This window comes from Rhinoraja longicauda, chromosome 30 (assembly GCF_053455715.1).
Source record: "Rhinoraja longicauda isolate Sanriku21f chromosome 30, sRhiLon1.1, whole genome shotgun sequence".
NCBI classification, from domain to species: domain Eukaryota; kingdom Metazoa; phylum Chordata; class Chondrichthyes; order Rajiformes; family Arhynchobatidae; genus Rhinoraja; species Rhinoraja longicauda.
The window spans coordinates 4,470,286-4,497,913 of NC_135982.1; the positions used below are offsets into that span (position 1 = coordinate 4,470,286).

General features: G+C 43.1%; 1 protein-coding gene across 1 annotated transcript in view; it reads right to left on the reverse strand.

The window, feature by feature from the left end:
• LOC144607896 (uncharacterized) overlaps nucleotides 1-27,628 on the reverse strand; it is a 59,880-nt gene that overhangs the window by 24,070 nt on the left and 8,182 nt on the right. The window contains exons 3-7 of the mRNA XM_078425023.1: nucleotides 22,979-23,104; nucleotides 10,371-10,517; nucleotides 9,392-9,485; nucleotides 4,995-5,020; nucleotides 433-579 (exon numbers count right to left, since the gene is read on the reverse strand). Coding sequence (XP_078281149.1) covers nucleotides 433-579; nucleotides 4,995-5,020; nucleotides 9,392-9,485; nucleotides 10,371-10,517; nucleotides 22,979-23,104 — 540 coding nt within the window. The remainder of the gene's footprint in view (nucleotides 1-432; nucleotides 580-4,994; nucleotides 5,021-9,391; nucleotides 9,486-10,370; nucleotides 10,518-22,978; nucleotides 23,105-27,628) is intronic.

The window sequence follows — 27,628 nt, forward strand, 5'->3', positions numbered from 1 at the left end:
GAGAAAGCTACGTGAATCGAAAAATGAGCATATTGATATTTAATTATTTTACAAAGAACCAGTGCTGATCAAGAGGTTGGGGAGTCTAAGACCTTGTGTTCTCAGGAGTGCAGAGAGAAGCAATGAAATGGACAATAGTGACAGAAGTCAAGACTGCTCAATGATGGACAAAAATAGGCAGCCTATTAGAACACAAATCCAAAGCCCAATCTAAATTTATGCAAAGAACTCCTTAAAATAAACGTCAGCCTTGCAGATGCTACATGGGTCTCCAGGCAGCCATCCAGCTGGACATTTCAATGTCCTTGTTCTGCCCAGAATTAAATGCAGCAAGTCTATAAAAGATCTTATGGGATTTAAGCACAACCCCTTGGCAAAATGCCTTAATGCAAACTTCAAATCTCTGATTCCGTTATGCTGCTCAATTCCTACCTTTCTCTTTAACTCCATGGCCTGCTGGACATGTTGAATGCATTTTAGCCATCGCACAGTTGGTTTCCTTGCAGTAATACCCTTTTTTGGGTTTGCATATCGTATTGCGAGTTGGAGTACATTCTTGCTCAATTTGAAGCCCCGAACCTGTTTGGAACAAAAATCCAAGAATAACACACGCACTTTGGACGAGTGAACCTCAGAGAAACCAATGCTACACGTGTCTCAATTCACACCACACGGACAAGCTCTTTGGCCTCGGGATGATACGAATCTATGGTTCAATGCTTGCCGAAATAGGACTAAAACTGATCATGATAAACTTGAAACTTTTGACATTAATTTGAAGAAACATGTCGTTGGGATGACCACTGCTGGAGCCAGTGCCATGAAGAAGCTTGGTCAAAAATCAGGCATTTTCCAGCCATTATGGCATTTGTAAGGCATTCACTTAACGTGGTTGATGTGTTGTACAAGCTGCTGCGTAACCTGTCTGCTGAAGGCGATGAAGATGAGTAAGAAGAGGACAAGATCTATGGAGAGAAGATGAGGAGTCCGATGATGAGGATGAAGACGATGACTCCATTGGTGAGTGGGTTGAAGATCAATCCGTGGATGCTGAGGTTTCTACTTTTGAACAACATTGCTAAATTACTATGTCTTTCCGCAAATCACCCTTGAGAAATGGTTTACTGTAAAATCTAGTCAAACGTGAAAACGGAATAGAGATGGGAACTGAGCGATGTCATACCAACACTGCCTAGTGATATTTCATCAAGCCATCTTTTCCCTGAAAGTTTGGATATGATTGCAATGAGTGTCCTCAATTGCAACTTAGTCAAAGCTGACAAAATATTTGATTTAATGCAGAACCATCTGGAGCAACAAACTGGTGATAATGGCAGAAAACTGCATGAAGCTGTTTACATCAGGATTGGGCAGAGGAAACCCAGGCATTGCAGGACCCCTCAGGTACTTGGATGATCCGATGGATTATGACCCTGCCTGGAACTCCCAGATTGCATTCCCACCCACAAACAGACCTCTCAACATTCGATTTTACAAATTTATAATTTTGATGTCCAAAATTCAGAATTTTACATCAAAATTCATAATATGGCACGTAATGCAACTTTTCAGCAAAAAAAAGTATGCACGCCAAATGCGCATATGCTTTGCGCTATTCATGTGTGAAAAACGACTATTATTTCCAACAGTCTGTAGTTCTTGGACTACATGTACAATGTCAGGCCTATCATGAGTATATTCTGCTAAGGGATTAAAAGTACCATTAGCAAATTTGCAGATGATACTAAGCTGGGGGGTAGTGTGAATTGTGAGGAAGATGCAATAAGGCTGCAGGGTGACTTGGACAGGTTGTGTGAGTGGGCGGATACATGGCAGATGCAGTTTAATGTAGATAAGTGTGAGGTTATTCACTTTGGAAGTAAGAATAGAAAGGCAGATTATTATCTGAATGGTGTCAAGTTAGGAGGAGGGGGAGTTCAACGAGATCTGGGTGTCCTAGTGCATCAGTCAATAAAAGGAAGCATGCAGGTACAGCAGGCAGTGAAGAAAGCCAATGGAATGTTGGCCTTCGTAACAAGAGGAGTTGAGTATAGGAGCAAAGAGGTCCTTCTACAGTTGTACCGGGCCCTGGTGAGACCGCACCTGGAGTACTGTGTGCAGTTTTGGTTTCCAAATTTGAGGAAGGATATTCTTGCTATGGAGGGCGTGCAGCGTAGGTTCACTAGGTTAATTCCCGGAATGGCGGGACTGTCGTATGTTGAAAGGCTGGAGCGATTGGGCTTGTATACACTGGAATTTAGAAGGATGAGGGGGGATCTTATTGAAACATATAAGATAATTAGGGGATTGGACACATTAGAGGCAGGAAACATGTTCCCAATGTTGGGGGAGTCCAGAACAAGGGGCCACAGTTTAAGAATAAGGGGTAGGCCATTTAGAACGGAGATGAGGAAGAACTTTTTCAGTCAGAGTGGTGAAGGTGTGGAATTCTCTACCTCAGAAGGCAGTGGAGGCCAGTTCGTTGGATGCTTTCAAGAGAGAGCTGGATAGAGCTCTTAAGGATAGCGGAGTGAGGGGGTATGGGGAGAAGGCAGGAACGGGGTACTGATTGAGAGTGATCAGCCATGATCACATTGAATGGCGGTGCTGGCTCGAAGGGCTGAATGGCCTACTCCTGCACCTATTGTCTATTGTCTATTGTCCATTGTCAAATCTGTAGGATTATTGCAATATTACCTACTGTTCCATTAGTACGGTCAAATCCTCACCAAGTACCTGACAGTAGAAACAAATTTCATGCTCTTCTCTGGATATCTTTTTTCTCTCCATCTTCATGTTAAATGTTAAAAGTTGTCCAGATTCCACACGGCTATCTGTAATTCTCCTCATCATCCTCACTGTGCAGTACTGGCTCCCCAACAAACTCCCCACCTCCCAAATTTCACCTGATCACTTGAACAAACCTCCCGCCCCCCCACAACATCACAGACATTACATCATCTCAAGTAGTTTGTCACTTCCTTTCCTCTGTGCATCAAAGTGCGTGACGCACAGAGTCGCTCAAACCGCCTGGAGGACATGGCAGTTTCAGGCATACATTAGTAACACGTACATTCTTACCTTGAAAAGAAATCACCAAAAGGCCAATTTTTGTGCTATATAAAATGAGGAAGAAGCTGGAGGATCTGGCGGAGGAAGAGGAACCAGGAGAAAGGCTGCAAAGCCCGCAGACGCAAGAAGCATCTGGGGAGACGTCTGGCCAGCCGGTGGGAGAAGGGGAAACTCGGCAGGGAGGCAGGAGAGCAAAACCGAGAAGCAGAGGGCAGCCGACCTTGGGGGGGGGAGAAGAAGAGGAGAAGAAGGCAGAGTAAACGACGGGGTTGAGCGAGCTGGGAGAGGGGCAGCGGGAAGAACCTGAGCCGAGGGGCCTGGAGGGTCTGCAGGGGGAGAAGCAGCGAGTGCTGGAGGTCGGCGACCCGCCGGGGCCCAAGGGCGAAGGGCCCAGGGAGTCGTGCCTTGGAGGAGGAGGCTGTGGAAGAGGAGGAGGAGCGGAGAGTCGAGCCCGAAGAGGAGGGGAGAGGCCGATCGGTAGCGGAGGCCAAGCAGCAGCGAGAGCTGGGCTGGGCTCTGGGAGCCGAGGCAATAGGCAGAGGACCAGGCCAAGGCTCTGCTCGGCGGCCCCAGCCTCAAGTGAAAGCGGAGCCCGGTTGATGGAGATGGCGAGCGGGGAGAAGGGCTGGAGGGCCAGCAGGAGCGGCAAGGAGCCGAAGAGCCGCAGGAAGCGAGGCACGGAGCAGGGGTGTGAGGAGCACAGGAACAGGGAGAGGTGTTAGGACACTCGGAGCGCCGGGAAGGAGCCGGAGACGCGCTGATGGGTGAAGACGGGCGAAGCCGAGCTGCAGCAAACTACAGCCGCAGCATTCCACTGCAACACCCTCTCATTAGGACTGGAGAATTGTTCCACAACAGAAGTCGTTTCTACCATAATATCGAAGAAAAAGACTAAGTAAAGAGGCCCCGCTGCACTGTAAGTGCTTGCCTGCAGTGCACGGCTTGCCCTCCAGTAGGCGTGGCAACAGTACGGGTCAGGGTGGTGACCTCGCCTGCCCTGCAATCCCCCTATACCTTCCCTTTTGTGATGTATTGTACACCAATGCTGATGACACCTCTGCCTTCAAGCACACCAGATCATTTAACAATGGCAGGAGGTGGATTGGATTGGATTGACATTTACCAGAGATGAACATAGACTAGAGGTCTAGTGCTATACACTGACCAGGTTGGCACATTGGGCCAGTCCCATTTGGCTATATTTGGTCCATGGTTCTCTGAACACTTCCCATCCATTTATCTGTCCAAATGCCTTTTTACATCACAATTGTATCTGCTTCTATAGTTTCTCGTATGCTGAGGGAAGTTGTTATGTACGCACATCAAGATTGAGTCTATTTTGCAATCTCTTAAAATCCAATTCCATGGGTTCAGTGATAGCTGATACGGTTGACGTGGGATGTGATTGTAATTTATATCGTAAATACTTTAATCAATTGCAAGATGCAGGACAGACCGCCACAGGAGATCCTTCTTCCCTGTGTCTATCAAACTTTACAACTCCTCCACCTTCTGTCATGGGGTGGGCTGAGACTGTATCCCTCTCCCCCCCCCAATCTTTGCACATCCCCCAAGCCTTTCCATTCCACATTTTAATTTCATGTTTCATGTATTTTGTGTTTTTATGACTGTTGGCAGATCAATTTCCCTCCTGGGATAAATAAAAGTTCTATTGTATCGTATCATTTAGCACCTCACGCTGTAAGGCACTGATCAGCTGATGTTACTCCCTTTGATGTGCTTTGGATCCAGTGTAATGATGCATCATTTCAGGGTAAGTAGAACATGCACAGAACACATAATACTAAATTATTTGAATTAAACAGCAGCAATCTGTTTGCATTGCTTTCAACTTTAACTCTGCAGGAAATACAATTTAATACACACGACCTTTAAATAATGGTGAGATATTATATGCTTACCACATTCTCTAGTCTTTTTTTGAAACCTACCAGAAACAAAAATGGAAGGTGGTTTTCAGTATAAATACCGCAAAATTGGTTTATTATATCTTTAGTCTGTCATGTTTTGACATGAAATTAATCAGTGATTTACAAACTATTCTGCCAGTTTCCTGCCACAACTGTTCTCTTTGGCTGTTCAGGATGACAGAAGATCCCACCGTAGCCAGATGGAGTTTACTTTAAATCTATAATCGGTGTGATAATGTTAGGAGTGGGATATACAACAGCTCAGGGTGTGTATTGTCGGAGGTCTGACAGCAGCACCACAGCAGCAGCCGGGACCAACAGGCATGAGTGGGCAATGAGAAGGGTTATGCAAAGCAGAATTCTTCAGAACTGCACTTAAGGGCCTGTCCCACTTGGTGATTTTTTTGGCGACTGCCGGTTACTGTCAAAGTCGTAGCAGATCGCCAAAATTTTCTTTTACCCTACTACAATGACCACAACAATGCCGAGTCAGCTCGAGATTACAGCGTCTTCGGAAACATCGCGAAAATTACCACGCTTATCAATGCTTCTCCGACGTCCTGATTTTCGCTGTAATCACTGACAAGTCAGTAAGTAAAAACCAAGCTTCCCTGTAACAAGGTATAAACTGGGTTTACTTCCAGTTTACTAATAGCTGTATTAAAAAAAAAAAGATTTTAAGTGGTTAAGTGGATTTTTGTGAAATGTGTGTGGGCATTCTTTGAAAAATGTAAGGGAGATGCATATCTGGTTTTTGGGTTGCATATCTGGGTTTGGAGTCCACTTTAAATGTAATGGCTGATGGCCATAAACATCGAAAATTCCCACGCTTACCTGACCGACAAACTGTTGCCTCCAATCTACCTGTCAAATATCCTGACAGTAAATAAATTGGTTAAACACAAGCATTTTATGGTATTTTGAAATGAATTTACTTAATTTAATATTATGTGCTTCTAAATGCATCTAAGAGGACCTATCAAACCTGGGGACAGCATACGACAGCGCCCGCAATAAGCAACGATGCCTGGCGACAAGCCAGCTGTCGCCGAGAAATTTCAAACCGGATGATTTCTCAACGACGCGCTGAGATCCACTACGATTTTTGAAAAATTCCTCACAATCATGCCCGCGACACCCCGGCGACAGCCTAGTCACCGGCAGTCGCCTTAAAATCGCCTAAGTGGGACAGGCCCTTTAGGCAAAGGAACAACTAGTTCTCCCAAGTTCCTACTAGGAGTAGAATACAGCCATTCAGCCCATTAAGTCTACTCTGCCATTCAATCATGGCTGATCTATCTTCCCCTCTCAATCCCATTCGCCCCATAACCCGGGACACCTGTAGTAATCAACAATCTGTCAGGTCCACAAAGAAACCATGGGGAATCCCAGCAATTACAACATGATCAGTTGGATCACAGAGGTAGCCTAAAGAAAATGTTCAGGAAGGAATTTCCAAAATTTAGAGGAGTGGTGGAGAGTGAATTCAGGGAAGATCAGGAGAGTGGCTTTGCAGACCCAGAGGCCCTGCATGTCTGCACAAGGCTGAAGGGATGAGACTGGAGTTGGGAAAACACCAGAAGCACATGATATCAGGTATTTAGATTTTAAAGTTGAAGTGTGCTTGTAGCAGGAGTGAATGTATATCAGCAAGCAGAGCAGCAGAATAGAGGTGAAAAAGTAGCAAAGGCATGGCTGAAGGGTAAAGGAGGAGCTGATGCAAGACAGAGCCATGTGCAAGAAGTGAAAACAGGGCGGCTTCATAGTGGTGTGGATGTATGAAGAAAAACCCCAGTTCTAGGTCAAAGACAACATCGAGGTGGAGAATGACTCCTCTCAGCTTCAAGCAATTTCCTCAAGTGGAAATAATGACAATTAGTAAAACTGGCAATTTTACGTTTTTTAGTACAGAGAGCAAGAAGATTGGTTAAATTCACAGTCGCACAGTAGTTTGGTGATTATAAATACTAATATTTAAAAAATGATGATCATTTCCAAAATTGGCTAAAAAAACATTGGATTCAGAAAATGATAATAGAAAGATGTACACAATAAATTAATAACATACATGCTCTGAGTTTAGGACACTTCCAGAAAACAATTAAAATCAAAACGATAACCCCAACGGCGATTGGACAGATAATTCTTAAAATGTAATTTTCTGCATATGTTGCATTAGCTTTACTGCTCCCAGGTTCAAGCAGTTGTCGATTGAGCTCGTCACATCTGGGGAACTTACAGAAAGGAAAATAAATGAATACAAGCATTCCCAAAGGCTGCTTTGTTCAAATATAATGAATCAGTTACAAATAATCTATGATTGAACTTTCATTGCAACCCCAGCATTCTGAGGTTTAGCACTTTTGGCATTATGAGGACATCAGGAATAGGTCAACCACTCATCTTCATAACAGTTCTACAGAATCTTTCCATTTCACCTGTGTGAGCAGACAAGACTTTGGTTTAACACCTGTCCCTGGGCAATGCACTGGGATGTCAGCCCTGATTCTCATGGATCACATCCTTCCATCTCAGGCGAAATGCTTTGTGCCACACCCAGCTCCTGCTCTTGTTAGGCACTGGTATTAGAGATGTCCTTTACTGAGGGTGGGGATCTCACGCTGTTGTTGTGAGAGGTTGAAGATTTCCGTGAAATCTCTAAGCCAGGTTTTGAGAATACAGGTATACCAACAGGACTGTTTGCTTTCAGAGGATCTCAATCTTAACGTGTTTTTTTAAGTTTGCACAGGGTCATGTGGGACTGTAGGACCCATGATGGTACATCATTGTTTTCCCTTTCAAAGGGAGCAGAGGAAACCTTGAGCTCGCCTGGGAGTGACACATTGCTGTCACTTGTGCTACTCTATCTCACGCTGATTGAAACGATGGAGTGCAAGCCATGCTATATTTGTTGAGTGTCCATCGGAGCCACAAGTTTAGCCCAGACGAGTCACGTCACATTCCCAGCGGCCTTCTGGAGGAGGCACTTGGACTTCTTGTATGACCTAGATCACCTGACAAGAACACCCAGATCTGATCTTCAGTAGATTGCGGATCTCCTTGTACATCCAAGCTGGTTGGGAAACACACGGAGTGTCTTGGTAGGAACACATTCCTCCTCCTCATTTTCCTATGTCAACTTCCGTGCTGATTTCATCACACCATCCTTCTCTACTCTTTCATACACCTATGTGAGACTGCTCTCAGTTGCTTCCATTCTTTAGTTTCCAACGACAACAAAAGAATCAATATAATTGCCTAGCAGAGGAACTGGGAAATTAATTTGGTTCTTTTTGGAGGTTCTATCTTGAGTATAATATCTTTACTTGTCTTAACTAGTATTTATTAATGATGAAAAAAAACATAATTCACAATTGTTATTCATGATTGAATTGCAGTTTGAATCGCACTCTAAACAAATGGATTAATATTTTTGAGTAATTCAAGGAAAATGTTTCATCTTAATAACTTTCCATTAGATATTTTTAAAGTCTAATTGTGTTCAAATCCTCGTGGGTTTGCCTTTATTCTACCATGTTGAACCTTGCATTGCTGTCTTCACATCTTTTTACTTGTTTGTAGAAATATATTTGTTTATTGCTTCGGGATACTTTTGTTAGTCTTGGTTATAATTCAAGTTACAAAGTTATACTTAAACTATAATAAGAGTTAAATTAAATTATGCAGCTAACATTGGATTTTAATTTTTATTTTCAAGCTTAATTAGAAATGCCCACAACAGAAAATGCATCACCTTAATTGACAGTAAATGTGCAGGACTGCTGATATTGTTATCTGTGTTAAGCGTGATTGACCATGGCAGAATTATCCAGCATTATCTAATAGTGTAAAGTTTCTAACATTTAGCTAAATTAATTATGAGGGTATTTATTGCATGACCCTGCAACCTTTCTGTGGTACGGTGGGTTTTTTTGAGCATTAAGAAATGTACTTCTAAGCACTCCGAGAATCTGGGAACTCTCTGAATTAAATGTGAGAATCATTATGATTGTACTAACTGGGGGTTGCTCCCCAAATGCAAAAGTTGCCAGGTATGCTTGAAGGGGAAGATCCAGACATTGGGACAATTTACTGTCACCGAGGGCAATGCAAGAGGAAGGAGATACTTTGCAAATGTTCTGCCGTAATGTGGGTCAGGAGGATTGTTTCTTTTACTACAAAGAAAGTGCAAATTCCAGAGAAAACATAATACAGCATTTTCAACTGAGGATTTCAACTTCTTACCTTTACATTGGAGTAAATTATATTTGTTTCTGAAAGGCACATTGTGAATGATAGGAATAATATGGAAACGGGACTTTGTGAATTGCAAAATATCAACACGAGTTTCCGGAACATGGATTACAATGGATTCTAAAAGTACTCACGCTGTACAATTCATACAAGCTTCAGTTGATGAATTATTACTTGAAAACGTTCCTGCAGGACACATCTCACACACAGTATCATTTAACTGTGTCCCTGAAAAATAAAAGAATAAGCATTAATGACAGGTAACTAGAGTGGAGACTGCATTACTGGTCTGAGAAAGCTCTTGTCATTTTTACATGCATTACAGTTAAAAATAATTACTTTTCATTGCATCAAAACAAGTTTAACATTAAACAAAATAAACTTGCCAGTTTTGCACTACCATTTTATCAATTATGAAGTTGTCACGTAACACCTTGAAAACTTGGGAAATAATTGACTTTACTGAATAATTTGTGTTGTTTTAAATGAAAAGTTACTTGGACCTGTTTTTGTATTACTTTTAGCTTGCCTATGCTGCTTAGGTCACACCACTACAAAGGACACTTCCAGCTACTGGGGACTACAGGCAAGGAACAAGTGCATGCTGTAATGATGGAGGATAGGATGGGGACTGTGTGAGCAGGGGAGCTTGCACAGGCTTCAGAATAACAGTGTGAGAAGGAGAAAGCTACGTGAATCGAAAAATGAGCATATTGATATTTAATTATTTTACAAAGAACCAGTGCTGATCAAGAGGTTGGGGAGTCTAAGACCTTGTGTTCTCAGGAGTGCAGAGAGAAGCAATGAAATGGACAATAGTGACAGAAGTCAAGACTGCTCAATGATGGACAAAAATAGGCAGCCTATTAGAACATAAATCCAAAGCCCAATCTAAATTTATGCAAAGAACTCCTTAAAATAAACGTCAGCCTTGCAGATGCTACATGGGTCTCCAGGCAGCCACCCAGCTGGACATTTCAATGTCCTTGTTCTGCCCAGAATTAAATGCAGCAAGTCTATAAAAGATCTTATGGGATTTAAGCACAACCCCCTAGCAAAATGCCTTAATGCAAACTTCCAATCTCTGATTCCGTTATGCTGCTCAATTCCTACCTTTCTCTTTAACTCCATGGCCTGCTGGACATGTTGAATGCATTTTAGCCATCGCACAGTTGGTTTCCTTGCAGTAATACCCTTTTTTGGGTTTGCATATCGTATTGCGAGTTGGAGTACATTCTTGCTCAATTTGAAGCCCCGAACCTGTTTGGAACAAAAATCCAAGAATAACACAGGAATTGAAGGGACCGCTTTTCACGCACTTTGGACGAGTGAACCTCAGAGAAACCAATGCTACACGTGTCTCAATTCACACCACACGGACAAGCTCTTTGGCCTCGGGATGATACGAATCTATGGTTCAATGCTTGCCGAAATAGGACTAAAACTGATCATGATAAACTTGAAACTTTTGACATTAATTTGAAGAAACATGTCGTTGGGATGACCACTGCTGGAGCCAGTGCCATGAAGAAGCTTGGTCAAAAATCAGGCATTTTCCAGCCATTATGGCATTTGTAAGGCATTCACTTAACGTGGTTGATGTGTTGTACAAGCTGCTGCGTATCCTGTCTGCTGAAGGCGATGAAGATGAGTATGAAGAGGACAAGATCTATGGAGAGAAGATGAGGAGTCCGATGATGAGGATGAAGACGATGACTCCATTGGTGAGTGGGTTGAAGATCAATTGTGGATGCTGAGGTTTCTACTTTTGAACAACATTGCTGAATTACTATGTCTTTCCGCAAATCACCCTTGAGAAATGGTTTACTGTAAAATCTAGTCAAACGTGAAAACGGAATAGAGATGGGAACTGAGCGATGTCATACCAACACTGCCTAGTGATATTTCATCAAGCCATCTTTTCCCTGAAAGTTTGGATATGATTGCAATGAGTGTCCTCAATTGCAACTTAGTCAAAGCTGACAAAATATTTGATTTAATGCAGAACCATCTGGAGCAACAAACTGGTGATAATGGCAGAAGCTGTTTACATCAGGATTGGGCAGAGGAAACCCAGGCATTGCAGGACCCCTCAGGTACTTGGATGATCCGATGGATTATGACCCTGCCTGGAACTCCCAGATTGCATTCCCACCCACAAACAGACCTCTCAACATTCGATTTTACAAATTTATAATTTTGATGTCCAAAATTCAGAATTTTACATCAAAATTCATAATATGGCACGTAATGCAACTTTTCAGCAAAAAAAAGTATGCACGCCAAATGCGCATATGCTTTGCGCTACATTCATGTGTGAAAAACGACTATTATTTCCAACAGTCTGTAGTTCTTGGACTACATGTACAATGTCAGGCCTATCATGAGTATATTCTGCTATTTATAGAAAGGTTATTGAACAGAGATACTTTTTACACATGTTTTTTTATTTTGCTTTTTCCTTACACATCCCAATTCTGGTATTGAATAAAAGAACAATGGTCATAAAATGTATGACTAAGTTATGAAGAAAGAGTTGATATATGTGACTCTACTAAGCATACGGAAGTACTTGAAGTAAATTTGCACATTAATTGATAATCAGCCCAAAAAGGTGGTAATTGGCTTTTCTGCTGCGCTTTATATTTTAACCCAGTCTTAATTAATTAATTAATACAGTTATGTAATCTTCCACTTAAATGTAATATTTACTCATTACAGTTCCACCACTGACTTTCTGGCACTCTTGGTTCCAGAGCTTTGCTGGCTTATCCAGCTGACTAAGGAAGTCGACTATGGGGACAGATGTGCTGGCTCCAGATGGGCTGGAATTTCAGAGCCCCGGCCGCAGGTTGCAAATTCAACCCACCAATCGGCCATGGAAGCCCAATGAGGTCGAGATTGGCTGCCTTGCCCAGCCTAGGTGCCACATTTTCGGGGAGACTTCCAGAACGCGGGGAACCCTAGTGAACTCTAGTGGCCAAATTGACAAATTGCAATTAACGATCGTTTTGTGGAAAAAAGTGAGGCGAAATCGGAATGGCGGAAATGAAATAAGAAAGTGGAAACTTTCCGCCAAATTCGAAAGGGTTGGGAGGGGTGCACAAAGGATCTTGCCAAAACTGCAAGACATGTTTACATGTGGCTCTTCTCAAACAAAGATGATGAATTATTTGATGAAAATGGTGTAGAAGATGACAATGATTGAGCGGAGCCCACTGCGAAGCAAAGTAAATCAGAAGCGCTCGATGCCATTCTCTCCAGAATGAATATCAAGTACCGAAGCTAATGTGGTCATATTCAAAACCACAAGATATTTAAGATATTGAAGTGAGAAACGGCTGTCTTGGAAAGAATGTCAAAGCGTCCAAGCACACTTGAAAAAGTGCACAGAGCACACGGGACAATTCCTCCCAGCTCAGTTGAATCTGAAAGATGTTTTGTGCTATGGCCTCTGTTACTAAATTGTACACGGCATTGAGAAATGAAACCATTGAAATCTTAAGTTTTTTGAGTTCTGACCTAATGACAGTCTAAAGTAGATTTACATTTGTGAAATAAATTTGAAAATCACAAAAATAGATTTTGTCAAATTAATCATTTTAATCAGGGCAAAGTGATTAATTATTTTGTCAAATTAATCATTTTGTCAAAATGAATCAGAAAGCAATATTAATCGCCAAAAGAACACAGTTTACACCATCTGACCAAGCTGATCTCCCGGTGGCCGAGCACTTCAACTCCCCCTCCCATTCCCAGTTTGACCTTTCTGTCATGGGCCTCCTCCAGAGCCATAGTGAGGCCCACCGGAAATTGGAGGAACAGCATCTCATATTTCGCCTGGGCAGCTTGCAGCCCAGTGGTATGAACATCGACTTCTCCAACTTTAGATAGTTCCTGTCCCTCTCTTCCCCTCCTCCTTCCCAGATCTCCCTCTATCTTCCTGTCTCCACCTATATCCTTCCTTTGTCCCGCCCTCGACATCAGTCTGAAGAAGGGTCTCGACCCGAAACATCACCCATTCCTTCTCTCCTGAGATGCTGCCTGACCTGCTGAGTTACTCCAGCATTTTGTGAATAAACACCATCTGAAGTAGTCAGTGACCCGAATGGCCGGTTTATTATAGTTCTGGGTCTCTTTTTCAAAAACCTGTCGTCTTAGTGAATATTTATGCCCCTAATTGGGATGATGTCTACTTTGCAAATAAGGTTTTGTCATTAATACCTGATCTGAATACGCATCAGCTATTTTTCTCGGGAGACCTGAACTGTGCTATTGATCCACTGCTTGATAGGTCAAGTTCCAAGGGATATCTTCTGGTATGGCAAAGACCTTCTCATTGTTTATGCAACAAAATGGCTATGTAGACCCCTGGAGATTCTTGAACCCAATTGCTAGGCAATTCTCTTTTTTTTCTTTTTCCAGAATAGATTATTTCTTTATAGACAGTTCCTTTATGCCTGTGGTTAAGAAAATTGAATATACTGCTAAAGTAATATCAGATCACTCGCCTGTGATACTGGACCTAGATTTTCCTTTAAACATTAGAGAACGACCTCTTTGGAGACTCAATTCCCTTTTGCTTTCCAATGAGAAATTCTGCAGTTTTGTACCCGCTAACATAGACATATTCCTCGAGACTAATAAAACCGAGTCGGTATCATGCTCTTTACTTTGGGAAACTTTAAAAGCTTATTTGACCCTGTCACAATCCATCTTGGTTCTGGACAGGCAATACTCTGAGCTACCCACTGCTGAATTATATAAAAGCCGTGCTGATTTACCAGCACAATTTAATCTTCTATCTACTACCCAATCAGAACAACTAATTTTCAGGACTCCTGGTCTCTATTATGAATATGGTGACAAGACGAGCCGGCTTATGGCGCACCAGCTGAAGCGTCAAGCCGCATCACGACTTATTCCTCAGATAAGAGACACACACCAAAATATAATAAGCAACCCAAAAGAAATTAATAACATTTTCACAGCCTTTTATTCTTCTCTTTACACCTCAGAATTCACCTCAGACACAATGAACATGGAACGTTTTTTAGATGATTTGGAAATACCCATTCTTGAACCAGAAGAGGCAGATCTAGATCAGGCTCTTGGGCAGGAAGAGATTAATAATGCCATTATGGCGATGCAGAGTGGTAAGACCCCGGGCCCTGACGGAAACCCATTAGAATTTTATAAGAAATTTAAGGATAAGCTCACACCAGTTCTTTTAGAAATGTTTCAAGAATCTTTGGAAAATGGTTCCTTACCCTCTACCCTTTCACAGGCATCTATTTCACTTCTTCTCAAAAAAGACAAAGATCCGACTCAATGTGGATCATATCGCCCTATCTCACTTTTGAATGTAGATGTAAAAATTTTGGCTAAGGCGCTGGCTTGCCGTTTAGAGCGCCAACTCCCCAAAATAATCTCAGAAGATCAAACAGGTTTCATTAAAAATCGTCATTCCTTTTCTAATATCCGTCGACTGGCCAGTGTGGTTTATTTGCCCACACGTGCTTCACCGCGTTCGGAGGTTGTTATTTCCTTGGACGCGGAGAAGGCGTTTGATCGAGTGGAGTGGCCATACTTGTTTAGAGTCTTGGAGAGGTTTGGGCTTGGCAAAAAAATTGCTGTTTGGATTAAGCTATTATATCTCTCACCTTTAGCATGCATAGACAAATTATTCGCGATCTGAGTATTTTCCATTAACACGGGGCACTCGCCAAGGCTGCCCACTGTCTCCGCTTCTTTTTGCGATTGCAATTGAGCCTCTTTCTATTGCACTTAGATCAACCACAATATTTCAGGGCATTAGGAGAGGAAACATGGAACATCGTGTGTCTCTATACGCCGATTACCTCCTTCTTTATGTGAGTGACCCTACAGCTAGCAGCCCAGCAATTGTGTCCTTGTTAGATCAGTTTGGAACTTTCTCTGGCTATAAACTAAATCTCCAAAAAAGTGAATGCTTTCCCATCAACCCAGCCCTACAGATCTGACAGGAATCCCTGCCTTTTCCCTTATCTCAAGATGGTTTTGTATATCTAGGAATACCCATTGCCCGCTCTTTTACATCTCTGTTTGAAACTAATTATATGCCTCAAGTTAGCCAAATGAAAGCTGACTTTGAGAGATGGCATAGTCTATCCCTTACCCCTCCGGGAGAGTGCAGTCGGTGAAGATGACTGTACTTCCCAGATTTCTTTATTTGTTCCAGTGCTTGCCGGTCGGTCTTCCTATCCAAGTCATTTTTTAAACTTAGTTAACCAAACTATAACCTCCTTTATACAGGGCAATAAGGTTCCAAGGGTTAATAAGTGCATTCTCCAAAGAGGTCGTGAAGTAGGTGGACTGGGCCTTCCTAGTTTTATTCATTATTATTGGGCATTTAATATCCAAAAGATATTACTCCGAGGTCTTCTGTTTCCTCCCACACTCCAAAGACGTACAGGTATGTAGGTTAATTGACTGGGTAAATGTTTTTTTTAAATTGTCCCTAGTGTGTGTAGGAGTGTTAATGTGCGGGGATCGCTGGGCGGCGCGGACTCGGTGGGCCGAAGGGCCTGTGTCCGCACTGTATCTCTAAATCTAAAATCCGTTCGATTCACATCCAATCCCGTCGTACTATCCCCCCTCAATTTTTTTAATCAATTTCGCTGCCACTCTAAGTTCACATCAGCTTCAGTTCTGGGTCCCGTTTACAGTAACCATTTATTCCCCCCCTCTACATTTGATTCAACCTTTAGATAATGGGGTTTGAATGGTCTTAAGTGCATTAAGGCTTTATACACTGACAACATATTTGATAATTTTGATAACCTGTGCAGAAAATATGACCTCCCACAAAATCACTGTTTTAAAATATCTTCAGATCCGCCACTTTGCCATGAAAAAAAAATCTTCTTTTCCTGATCTTCCGTCTGTCAGTGTTGGATAAACTCACTGTTACCGTTGCAAATAAAGGACTGATCTCTGTATTATATTCTCAATTGATGTCTTTAGGAGATCAAAACCTGAACAAAATTAAAACTAGATGGGAGGATGACCTTGGTAGGGATCTGTCTGAGGAATGCTGGAAAGAAGCACTGAAAAAGAGTCCATTCCTCGTCATTATGTGCAAGATTGGGGCTCATACAATTCAAAGTTTTACACAGGGTTCATTTAAGTAAAGCCAGGCTTGCTGACATATATCCGGGGACAGACGCTGGCTGTGACAGGTGCTCCTTCTCTACAGCCAATCTAGCTCACGCATTCTGGTCCTGCCCCAAACCTGGTGACTACTGGACAGTGGTTTACAAAACCATCAGTGAAGTCCTTGGGGTGACAGTGAGGCTTTGCCTGCTTGTAGCTATATTCGGCGTAACAGATGGAACTTTGGGTTTAAATGCAAACCAATCTGACATCATTGCATTCACATCACTTTTGGCCCGTAGGAGAATTTTGCTGGTCTGGAAATCTACAACTCCTCCATCTGCTGCCGGCTTGGCTGGAGGACGTAAAGTTTTTTCTAAAACTAGAAAAGATCAAATTTACACTGAGGGGGTCTGTGAAAAAGTTTTATTCAAAATGGGAACATTTTCTGTCATACTTTGAGAGTCTAAAAGAACTGCCCACTGACAGAGGACACTTGATTGTAGTTGGGGATCTGCCTTTAATTATGTTTTACTTTTATTTATCTACTTATTTTTGTTTACATAAGCGCCGATTACCTCAGGATGGCTGATGCATAATGAATGAGTGTATCCTGAACCATCTGACATGTTGTGGATGTGTGTGGGCCTGCGCCTTGGAGGAATGTGGAGGTTTTGCTGTCGGGTTGTGCATTTGTGTTTGTAGTGTATTGTGAACACATCAGCTGCAGGGGGGTGTCCGGGGAAGGTGGGTGAGGTTTATTATTATTATTTTTTTTGTTGTTATGTACAAAAAACAAAATGGAGGGGAATAAAAAAATTAATTTAAAAAAATAAAAAAATTATCAGAACGTAGGTGTAGTTCCTGAATGGACGTGTGGTGGAGTTGGAAAAGCAGCTGGATGCCCTCAAGGCCATCCGGGAATGCAAGAGTTTCCTGGACAGGACCTACTGTGAGGCTGTCACGCCAAGTGACCAGGTTGAGCGAAGGTGGGAGACCGTTTCAAAGGGGAGTGAGCGTGGACTACAGGAGGCCCCGGTGGCTGTGCCTATTGCAAACAGGTACACCCTCTTGGGAGCTGTCGGGGCAGAAGACGCTTCCAGTCCAAGTGGCGGACTGGTTGGTGGCTCTAATCCAGGCAAGGAGACTCGACCGGGGAGACCAAAGCCAGGAAGAGCCATAGTAGTGGGTGACTCCATTGTCCAAGGTACGGACAGTAGACTCTGTGGCAGCAGGCGGGACTCGAGGATTATCTGTTGCCTCCCTGGTGCCACAGTTCAAGACATCACGGACCAGCTTCAGAACATCCTAGTGAGGGAAGGCGATCAACTGGAAGTAGTTGTGCACGTAGGCACGAACGACGTCGAGAGGAAGGAGGTACTGCAACGTGAGTTTAGAGAGTTGGGAAGAAGACTGAGAAATAGGACGTCGAGGGTGGTTATCTCTGGATTGCTTCCTGTACCACGTGCTAGTGAGAGCAGGAACAGAGAGATTGGGGATATGAATGTATGGCTGAGGGGCTGGTGCAGGGAGCAGGGATTTAGATTTCTAGACCACTGGGATCTCTTCTGGGGTGGGCTGACCTGTACAAAAGGGTCGGGTTACACCTTAACAGCAGGGGGAACAACATTCTGGCAGGCAGGTTTGCTAGTGCTACACGTGTGGGTTTAAACTAAGTAGTGGGGGGGGGGGAGTGGATGACAAATTGGGAATATGAAGATGGAGTTAAAGGGGAAGCGAATACAGGAGAAATTGCACAGGACTCGAATAAATGGGAAGGAAAGTTCTAGATGGGATAAGAGAGTGTCAGGGCCAATGGTGACCGGTGTGAGAGGGGTGGTGAATACCGAAGTTAAAGTGTTGTATTTAAATGCGAAGTATAAAAAATAAAGTGGATGAGCTTGAGGCTCAGTTAGACATTGGCAAGTGTGATGTTGTGGGAATTACAGAGACATGGCTACAAGAGGACCAGGGCTGGGAACTGAATAATCAGGGGTACACAATGTATAGAAAAGACAGACAGGTGGGCAGAGGGGGTGGGGTTGCTCTGTTGGTAAGAAATGATATTCACTCCCTTGCAAGGGGTGACATAAAATCAGGAGATGTAGAATCAGTATGGATAGAAACGAGGAATTGTAAGGGCAAAAAGACCCTAATGGGAGTTGTCGACGGGCCCCCAAACAGTAGATTCGACATAGGGTGCAAGTTGAATCAAGAGTTAAAATTGGCATGTCGCAAATGTAATGCTACGGTGGTTATGGGAGATTTCAACATGCAGGTAGACTGGGAAAATCAGGTTGATACTGGACTCCAGGAAAGGGATTTTCCTCCGAGATGGATTCTTAGAACAGCTTGTACTGGAGCCTACCAGGGAGAAGGCAATTCTGGATTTAGTGTCGTGTAATGAATCTGATCTGATAAAGGAACTCAAGGCAAGAGAGCCATCAGGAGGCAGTGATCATAATATGATAAGTTTTACTCTATAAATTGAGAGGGAGAAGGGAAAATCAAAAGTGTCAGTATTACAGTATAGCAAAGGGGATTACAGAGGCACGAGCTGGCCAGAATTGACTGGAAGGAGGCCCTAGCAGGGAAGACGGTGGAACAACAATGGCAGGTATTCCTGGGAATAATGCAGAAGTTGCAGGATCAATTTATCCCAAAGAGGAGGAAAGATTCTAAGAGGAGTAAGAGGCACCCATGGCTGACAAGGGAAGTTAAGGACAGCATAAAAATAAAAGAGAAGAAGTATAACATAGCAAAGAAGAGTGGGAAGCCAGAGGATTGGGACTCTTTTAAAGAGCAACAGAAGATAACTAAAAAGGCAATACGGGAGAAAAGATGAGGCACAAGGGTAAGCTAGCCAATAATATAAAGGAGGATAGTAAAAGCTTCTTTAGGTATACGAGGAGGAAAAAAATAGTTAAGGCAAATGTGGGTCCCTTGAAGACAGAAGGGGAATTTGTGAAGACAGATCCCAAGTACCGGTTGAACTCATCTGCCATTTCCTTGTTCCCCATAATAAATTCCCCTTCTTCCTTCTAGAAAAAAGGAGGGAGAGAAAACGGGAAATTATAGACCAGTTAGTCTGACATCAGTGGTGGGGAAGATGCTGGAGTCAATTATAAAAGACAAAATTGCGGAGCATTTGGATAGCAGTAATAGGATTGTTCTGAGTCAGCATGGAGTTACGAAGGGGAAATTAAGCTTGACTAATCTTCTGGAATTTTTTGAGGATGTAACTAGGAAAATTGACAGAGGAGAGCTGGTGGATGTGGTGTACCTTGATTTTCAGAAAGCCTTCGACAAGGTCCCACATAGGAGATTAGTGGGCAAAATTAGAGCACATGGTATTAGGGGTAGGGTACTGACATGGATAGAATATTGGTTGGCAGACAGAAAGCAAAGAGTGGGGATAAATGGGTCCCTTTCAGAATGGCAGGCAGTGACTAGTGGGGTACCGCAAGGCACGGTGCTGGGATCGCAGCTATTTACAATATACATCAATGACTTGGATGAAGGGATTAAAAGTACCATCAGCAAATTTACAGATGATACAAAGCTGGGTGGCAGTGTGAACTGTGAGGAAGATGCTATGAGGTTGCAGGGTGACTTGGACAGGTTGTGTGAGTGGGCGGATGCATGGCAGATGCAGTTTAATGTGGATAAGTGTGAGGTTATCCACTTTGGTGGTAAGAATAGGAAGGCAGATTATTATCTGAATGCTGTCAAGTTAAGAAAAGGGGACGTACAACGAGATCTGGGTGTCCTAGTGCATCAGTCACTGAAAGGAAGCATGCTGGTAAGGCAGGCATTGAAGAAAGCCAATGGAATGTTGGCTTTTATAACAAGTCGTCGAGTATAGGAGCAAAGAGGTTCTTCTGCAGTTGTACAGGGCCCTAGTGAGACCGTACCTGGAGTACCGTGTGCAGTTTTGGTCTCCAAATTTGAGGAAGGATATTCTTGCTATTGAGGGCGTGCAGCGTAGGTTTACTAGGTTAATTCCCGGAATGGCGGGACTGTCATATGTTGAAAGACAGGAGCGACTAGGCTTGTATACACTGGAATTTAGAATGATTAGAGGGGATCTTATCGAAACGTATAAGATTATTAAGGGGCTGGACACGTTAGAGGCAGGAAACATTTTCCCAATGTTGGGGGAGACCAGGGGCCACAGTTTAAGAATAAGGGGTAGGTCATTTAGAACAGAGATGAGGAAAAACTTTTTCAGTCAACGTGGTAAATCTGTGGAATTCTCTGCCTCAGAAAGCAGTGGAGGCCAATGGTGGTGCTGGCTCGTAGGGCCGAATAGCCTGCTCCTGCACCTATTGTCTGTAGTAGCCCTAAAAGTCTAGTTTAGTTTTATTTTTCTAATTTCCAGCTTTCTTTACAGATATTTGTGATTTTCTGCACGATTACGTTTTTACTTCAATTTTTAGTATTAGGTAATTGTTGATTTCAGATGGTAATTTGTTGAGGATTTTTATGATTCAATCTAAATGGCCTAGCTTTCAACTAGAAAACCTAAATACAGAGCACAATGAGAACTGATCGCTTCTCTGATGTATTTAATGGCCTCTTGGTGTCCCTGACTGTTTGCACTGATCACAATACTTCCTGCAAATTTATTGACTGTGACTGAAAGTCATACTTAATTCTTCAGCAAAGACAAAAAAAGCAGCCCACTCAATGCTCATGTTCCTTCAGATCATGGTGTATATTTTTCACTATTCCCTCACTTTTCTCCATATCTTATGATGAACCTGATTTTAGGACACAGTTAAATATTCACAAAGCCCTTTACGAGAGGAAGATGAAATAGGAAATGGACTCTGAAGTGATTCACTGGCAGCATGGTGTTCAGTGAACAATCTGGTCCTGAACTCCTCCAAAACAAAGGAACTTATAATTGACTTTAGAAAAACCAGTGGAGATTACGACCCACTCTACATCAATGGGGTCTGTGTGGAAAGGGTACCAGCTTTCAGGTTCCTGGGTACGCACATCGCAGAGGATCTTACCTGGTCTACCAACACCATCACCACAGTAAAGAAGGCACAGCAGAGACTCCACTTCCTGAGGATCCTCAGGAAAACCAACCTGCAGGAGAAGCTCATGTTGTCCTTCTATCGCTGCTCCATCGAGAGTGTGCTGGCATACTGTATAACCACATGGTATGCCAGCTGCTCAGAAAAGGACAGGAAGGCCCTTCAGAGGGTCATCACGACGGCCCAGAAGATCATCGGCTGCTCACTGCCCTCCCTGGAGCACCTGTTCAGACTACGCTGCCTCAGTAGAGCAGGCAAAATAATAAAAGATCCATCCCACCCCGGCCACCGTCTGTTTGTTCATCTGCCCTCTGGTCGACGTTTCAGGTCGATCAAATCCCGAACAAACAGACTTAAGAACAGTTTTTACCCCAGGGCCATACGAGAACTGAACACTACCTTTGCACTAGGCAACACCGTTAAAAAATCTTGTACTTAATATAATTGTATTTAATTGTATTTATGTATTTATTTGTTTTTGCATTTATTGCATATATGTTTGTACGCACCGTCAGGATTGGCTATTTTTAATTTCGTTGTACTCGTTGCAATGACAATAAATGAATATTATTATTATTATATATATCTGTTTCCCCTGGAGAGGTGGTGGTTTACTGGTGACACAATAGAGGTACACAAGATTATGAGAGCACGAATTGTGTAAATAGAGGCATCTAAAACTAGATGGCATGGATTTAAGATGAAAGGGAGAAGGTTCAAAGGGGATTTATGAGGTACATTATTCACACAAAAAGTAGTTGGCATCTGGAATGAAGTGCCAGAGGAGGAGGAACAGTAACAATATTCAAGGGACATTTGGACAGTTATTTGAATGAGCAGGACAAAGGGCAGGTCAGAGGCACATGTGACCAAAGACCTACACCACCTTGACCATGCTCTCATCTCGCTGCTACCATCGGGAAGGTGACACACATGCCTGAGAACCATTACATCCAAGTTCAAACAAAGCTTCTTCATATCAACCATCAGACTATAGAAACACCCAGCATAATCCTCCCAATTATGGGCGACTAAGATTGCATACCCACTTTGGCTTGCATTATCATAGCCCAGTTTACGGAATTTAATTTACTGAATATTTTATTTCTGATTTTGTTACATTTAATTTTCCTGCAAAGCTACAGCAAGTAGGAATTTCAATATTCCTGTCTAGACGCATGACAATTAAATACTCTTGACCTCCCCCATCAACCTCCTGCCAGGGTATATCTGTGATCCTGAAGGAGCTGGGTAGCTCCCATGCTCAAAGAACATCCCGTCCAGATCACTGTCACTCATATTTACGCACGTAATAATTTTATCCTAAATTAAGATTTTGATGGCAGAAAATCCCACACGTTTCAAGTTGAGCTCATGATTTCATTATTAACGCAGTTGCAAAATCATGAATCGATTTGTCAGCCAGAGGCAGTAATAATCACCAAGTAATATTGGATGTACAAGATCAGTAAGAGAATTTCAGAAACCATGAACCTTGATTTAAACAGCATCTTTTCAGTCACATTATAATATATTTACCATCATCACAGGTCTTGCACTTAAAACATTTTTCCAACCCATTTGGATGTTCAATATATTCTCCAAGTGGACATCGACTACATCGGATACCACTGTCAACAGTGCAGTGTTCAGCGACTGCATCCCCTGCAATTAAAAAAAAACATTGGAGAAAGCAGACGAGGAATGTCCTGCTGTAATGAAACCAGGAACAATGCAGTTTTGTGTAAAGTTCACGTTATAGTAGAATTAGGCCATTCGGCCCATCGGGTCTACTCCGCCATTCAATCCTGGCTGATTTCTGCCTCCCAATCCCATTTTCCTGCCTTCTCATAATCCAACACTTTAATCAAGAATTTGTCTCTGCCGTAAAAATATCCACTAACAGCCTGGCAAAGAGTTCCACAGATTAACTACCCACTAACTAAAGAAGTTCCTCACCTCCTTTCTAAAAGAGCGCCCTTTAATTCTGAGGCTATGACCTCTGGTCCTAGACTCTCCCACCAGTGGAAACATCCTTTCCACATCCACTCCATCTATGCCTTTCATTATTCTGTAGGTTTCAATGAAGTCCCCCCTCAACCTTCTAAACTCCAGTGAGTGCAGGCCCAGTGCTGTCAAACTCTCAACATATGCTAACCTACTCATTCCAGGAATCATTCTTGTAAATCACTGGACCGTCTCCAGAGCCAGCACATCCTTCCTCAGATATGGGGTCCAAATTTGCTCACAGTACTCTAAATGCGGCCTGACCAGCGCCTTATAGAGCCTCAGCATTACATCTGTTTTTATATCCTAGTCCTCTTGATATAAACATTGAACTTGCCTTCCTTACTACCAATTCGACTTGCAAATTAACTTTGAGACCCCTGCATCAGCATTCCCAAGTCCCTTTGCATCTCTGATTTCTGGTTTCTCTCTCCATTTAGAAAATAATCTAGGCCTTTATTCTTAATACCAAAATGCATGACCCCGCACTTTGCTACACTGAATTTCATCTGCCACTTTCTTTGCCCACTCTCCTAAGCTGTCCAAGATCTTCTGCAGTCCTTGCTTCCTTTACACTGCTTGCCCCTCTGCCTATCTTAGCATCATCTGCAAACTTGGCCACAAAGCCTTAATTCCCCTTATCCAAATCATTAATATACAACGTGAAGAGAAGCCCAACCCTTGCTGAACTCCACTAGTCACTGCAGCCAACCAGAAAAAGCGTCTTTTATTGAACCTCTTAGCCTTCTGCCATCCAGCCAACCCGCTAGTATCTTCCCTTTAATACCATGGGCTCTTATTTTTCCTAGCAGCCTGACATGTTGCACCTTATCAAAGGCCTTCTGAAATTCTAGGTAAACACCTACAGCCTCTTCTGTCTGTCCTGCTATTAACTTCCTCAAAGAACTCCAGCAGATTTGTCAGGCAAGATCTTCCCTTCACAAAACCACACTGACTTTGGCCTATTTTATCGAACTTCTAAGTACTGCATAACCAAATCCTTTATCTAATTGACTTTAACATCAAGATGAGAAAAAACTTTTTTACCCAGAGTTGTGAATTTGTGGAATTCTCTGCCACAGAGGGCAGTGGAGGCCAATTCACTGGATGAATTTAAAAGAGAGTTAGATAGAGCTCGAGGGGCTAGCGGAATCAAGGGATATGGGGAGAAGGCAGGCACGGGTTACTGATTGTGGATGATTAGCCATGATCACAATGAATGGCAGTGCTGGCTTGAAGGGCCAAATGGCTCCTCCTGCACCTACTTTCTATGTTTCCATGTAAAATCTTACCAACCACCGAAGTCAGGCAAACCGGACTATAGTTTCCACTCTTCTGCTTTGCTCCCTTTTTGTACAGTGGGGGTGATATTTGCAACTTTTTCAATCTTCAGGAACCGCTCTAACTAGCGATTCTTGAAATGTCACAACTAATGCCTCCACAATCTCTGAAGCCACCTCCTTCAGAACCCTGGGGTGCAGTCCATCCAGTCCAGGTGATCTATCCACCCTCAGATCTTTCCGTTTTCCTAACACCTTCTTAGTAATCGCCACTCCCCCGACTCTCCAGGATTGCAGGCACACTGCTGGTGTCTTCCAAACTGATGCAAAAAAGTTATTCTATTCCACTGCCTTTTAGTTACCTTTGTTTTTTAAAAACATCCCAATCCTCTGGCTTCCCACTAATCGTTGCAATGTTATATGCCTTCTCTTTTGCTTTCATGCTTGACCTCCCTTGTCAGCCATGGTCTTCTTATTCTCCCCCTGGAGTCTTTCTTCCTCTTTGGAATGAAATAATCCTACACCTTCCAAATTATCTGCAGAAATTCCTGCCTTTGCTGCTCTACCGTCATTCCTATTAAATCTCCTTTCCAGTAAATCTTTGCCAGCTCCTCCCTCATGCCTCAGTATTCCCCTTTGTTCAGCTGTAACAGACACATCCAATTTCACCTTCTCCCTTTCAAATTGGAGGTTAAATCTTATCATATTGTGGTCACTACCTCCTAGTGGTCCCTTTGCCTCAAGTTCTCTTATTAAATCTGGTTCATTACACAACACTAAATTAACAAAAAACATTTGAGTATGTTTATTAACTATTATTACTATTGTAAGCAGGAATAGCAGCATGTAGAATCAGAAAGTTATGCAGCATGGGGACAAGCCCGTCGACCAACCTTGCCCATGCCAACTACATTGGCATTTTGGCTGATAGCCCCATAAACCTTTCCTCTCCACCTTTCCATCCAAATGTCTTTTTAAATGCGATTACATCTGCTTCCATTGGATGTTCTGACTTTTTCGGGTCAGTCATGGTAATCTCGGAGGCTATTACAACACACATCAAGGTTGGGGTCTTTTTCTTTTGCAGTCTCTCGGTATTGTGTATCACTTGATAAGATCCAGTTCTACGGGTTCGGTAGCAGAATAAAGCTGATGTGGGATTTAGTGACTTCACCCCAAGTTGGGTAGGACATCTGTGATTGGGAGGGTTTGTGCATGCTTTTAAAGGTAGTGTGTTTCTTCTGCCATTTACACTGGACATGTGTGTACTCCCAATGCAAAGACCTGATGCTCTCAATGTCACCTTGAATGTCCCTTCCCCATTTTGAGTAAACATATGGCAGGGATTTCCATTAATTTGTAAGACTACAATCTCTAATGAGGCTTTGACAAGCTCCGATTGTCTGTCCACCTGGTAATTACTTACAACCACAAAGCACAGAACAATTTGTTCCATACGTCTGCTATAACACCTGCAAATGACATGCCTTTCCCATTTTAGCTATCTATCTTATTTTATCTATCTGTCCTCCATCTGCCAACCCGCTGTGCGTGAGTGATGTCATCCACAGTCAGCGCGAGACTACCGCCAGCACCAGAGTGCTTTCATTGCATTCTCGGAGGATTTCAACCATGTGACTTTGGACACTACCAGACCTCCCAACATTTGATTTTACAAATTCAGAATTTTAATGTCCAAAATTCAGAATTTTACATCAAAATTCATAATGTGGCACGTAATGTAACTTTTCAGCAAAAGTAATGCACGCCAAATGCGCGTACGCGTTGCGCTACATGCACGTGAAAAACGACTATTATTTCCAACAGTCTACATGTACAATGTCAGGCCGATCATGAGTATATTCTACTATTATAGAAAGGTTATTGAACAGAAATACTTTTTACACCAAAAAAAAATTGTTTTGTTTTGTTTTTTCTAGTTTGCTTTTTCCTTACACATCCCAATTCTCTTGGTATTGAATAAAAGAACAATGGTCATAAAATGTATGACTAAGTTATGAAGAGTTTCATTTAAAAAAAATGCACATACCTAATTTAATTGAAGACATACTTGCTCCAATGGTTTTCAACAGCAAATCACAACAGTCCATGTCCCCCCCAACCCTACTCCCCCCTCCACCCCCACTCCACTGCCCCCCTCCCCGCACCCCCCTGGTAAGAGGGAGAGGGGAAGCCCCGTTTCCTTCAGTTCTCTTATAGATGTGGCTCTCACTAGGGTCTCCTCTACATCCCGCAGCTCCGCTCTTGCTCTCCCTCCCCCCACTCGCAACAAGGACAGAATCCCCCTCGTTCTCACCTTCCACCCCACCAGCCAGCGGATCCAACAAATCATCCGCCAACATTTCCGTCACCTACAACAGGACCCCACCACTGGCCATATCTTCCCATCCCCTCCCTTTTCTGCGTTCCGCAGAGAATGTTCCCTCCGTAACTCCCTGGTCCACTCGTCCCTTCCTACCCAAACCACCCCATCCCCGGGCACTTTCCCCTGCAACCGCAAGAGATGCAACACCTGTCCCTTTAACTCCCCCCCCCCCCCCCAACTCCATCCAAGGACCCAAACAGTCTTTCCAGGTGAGGCAGAGGTTCACCTGCACCTCCTCTAACCTCATCTATTGCATCCTCTGCTCTAGATGTCAACTTATTTACATCGGCGAAACCAAGCACAGGCTCGGCGATCGCTTCGCTCAACACCTGCGCTCGGTCCGCATTGGCCAAACTGATCTCCCGGTGGCCGAGCACTCCAACTCCCCCTCCCATTCCCAGTCTGACCTTTCTGTCATGGGCCTCCTCCAGTGCCATAGTGAGGCCCACTGGAAATTGGAGGAACAGCACCTCATATTTCGCCTGGGCAGCATGCAGCCCAGTGGTATGAACATCG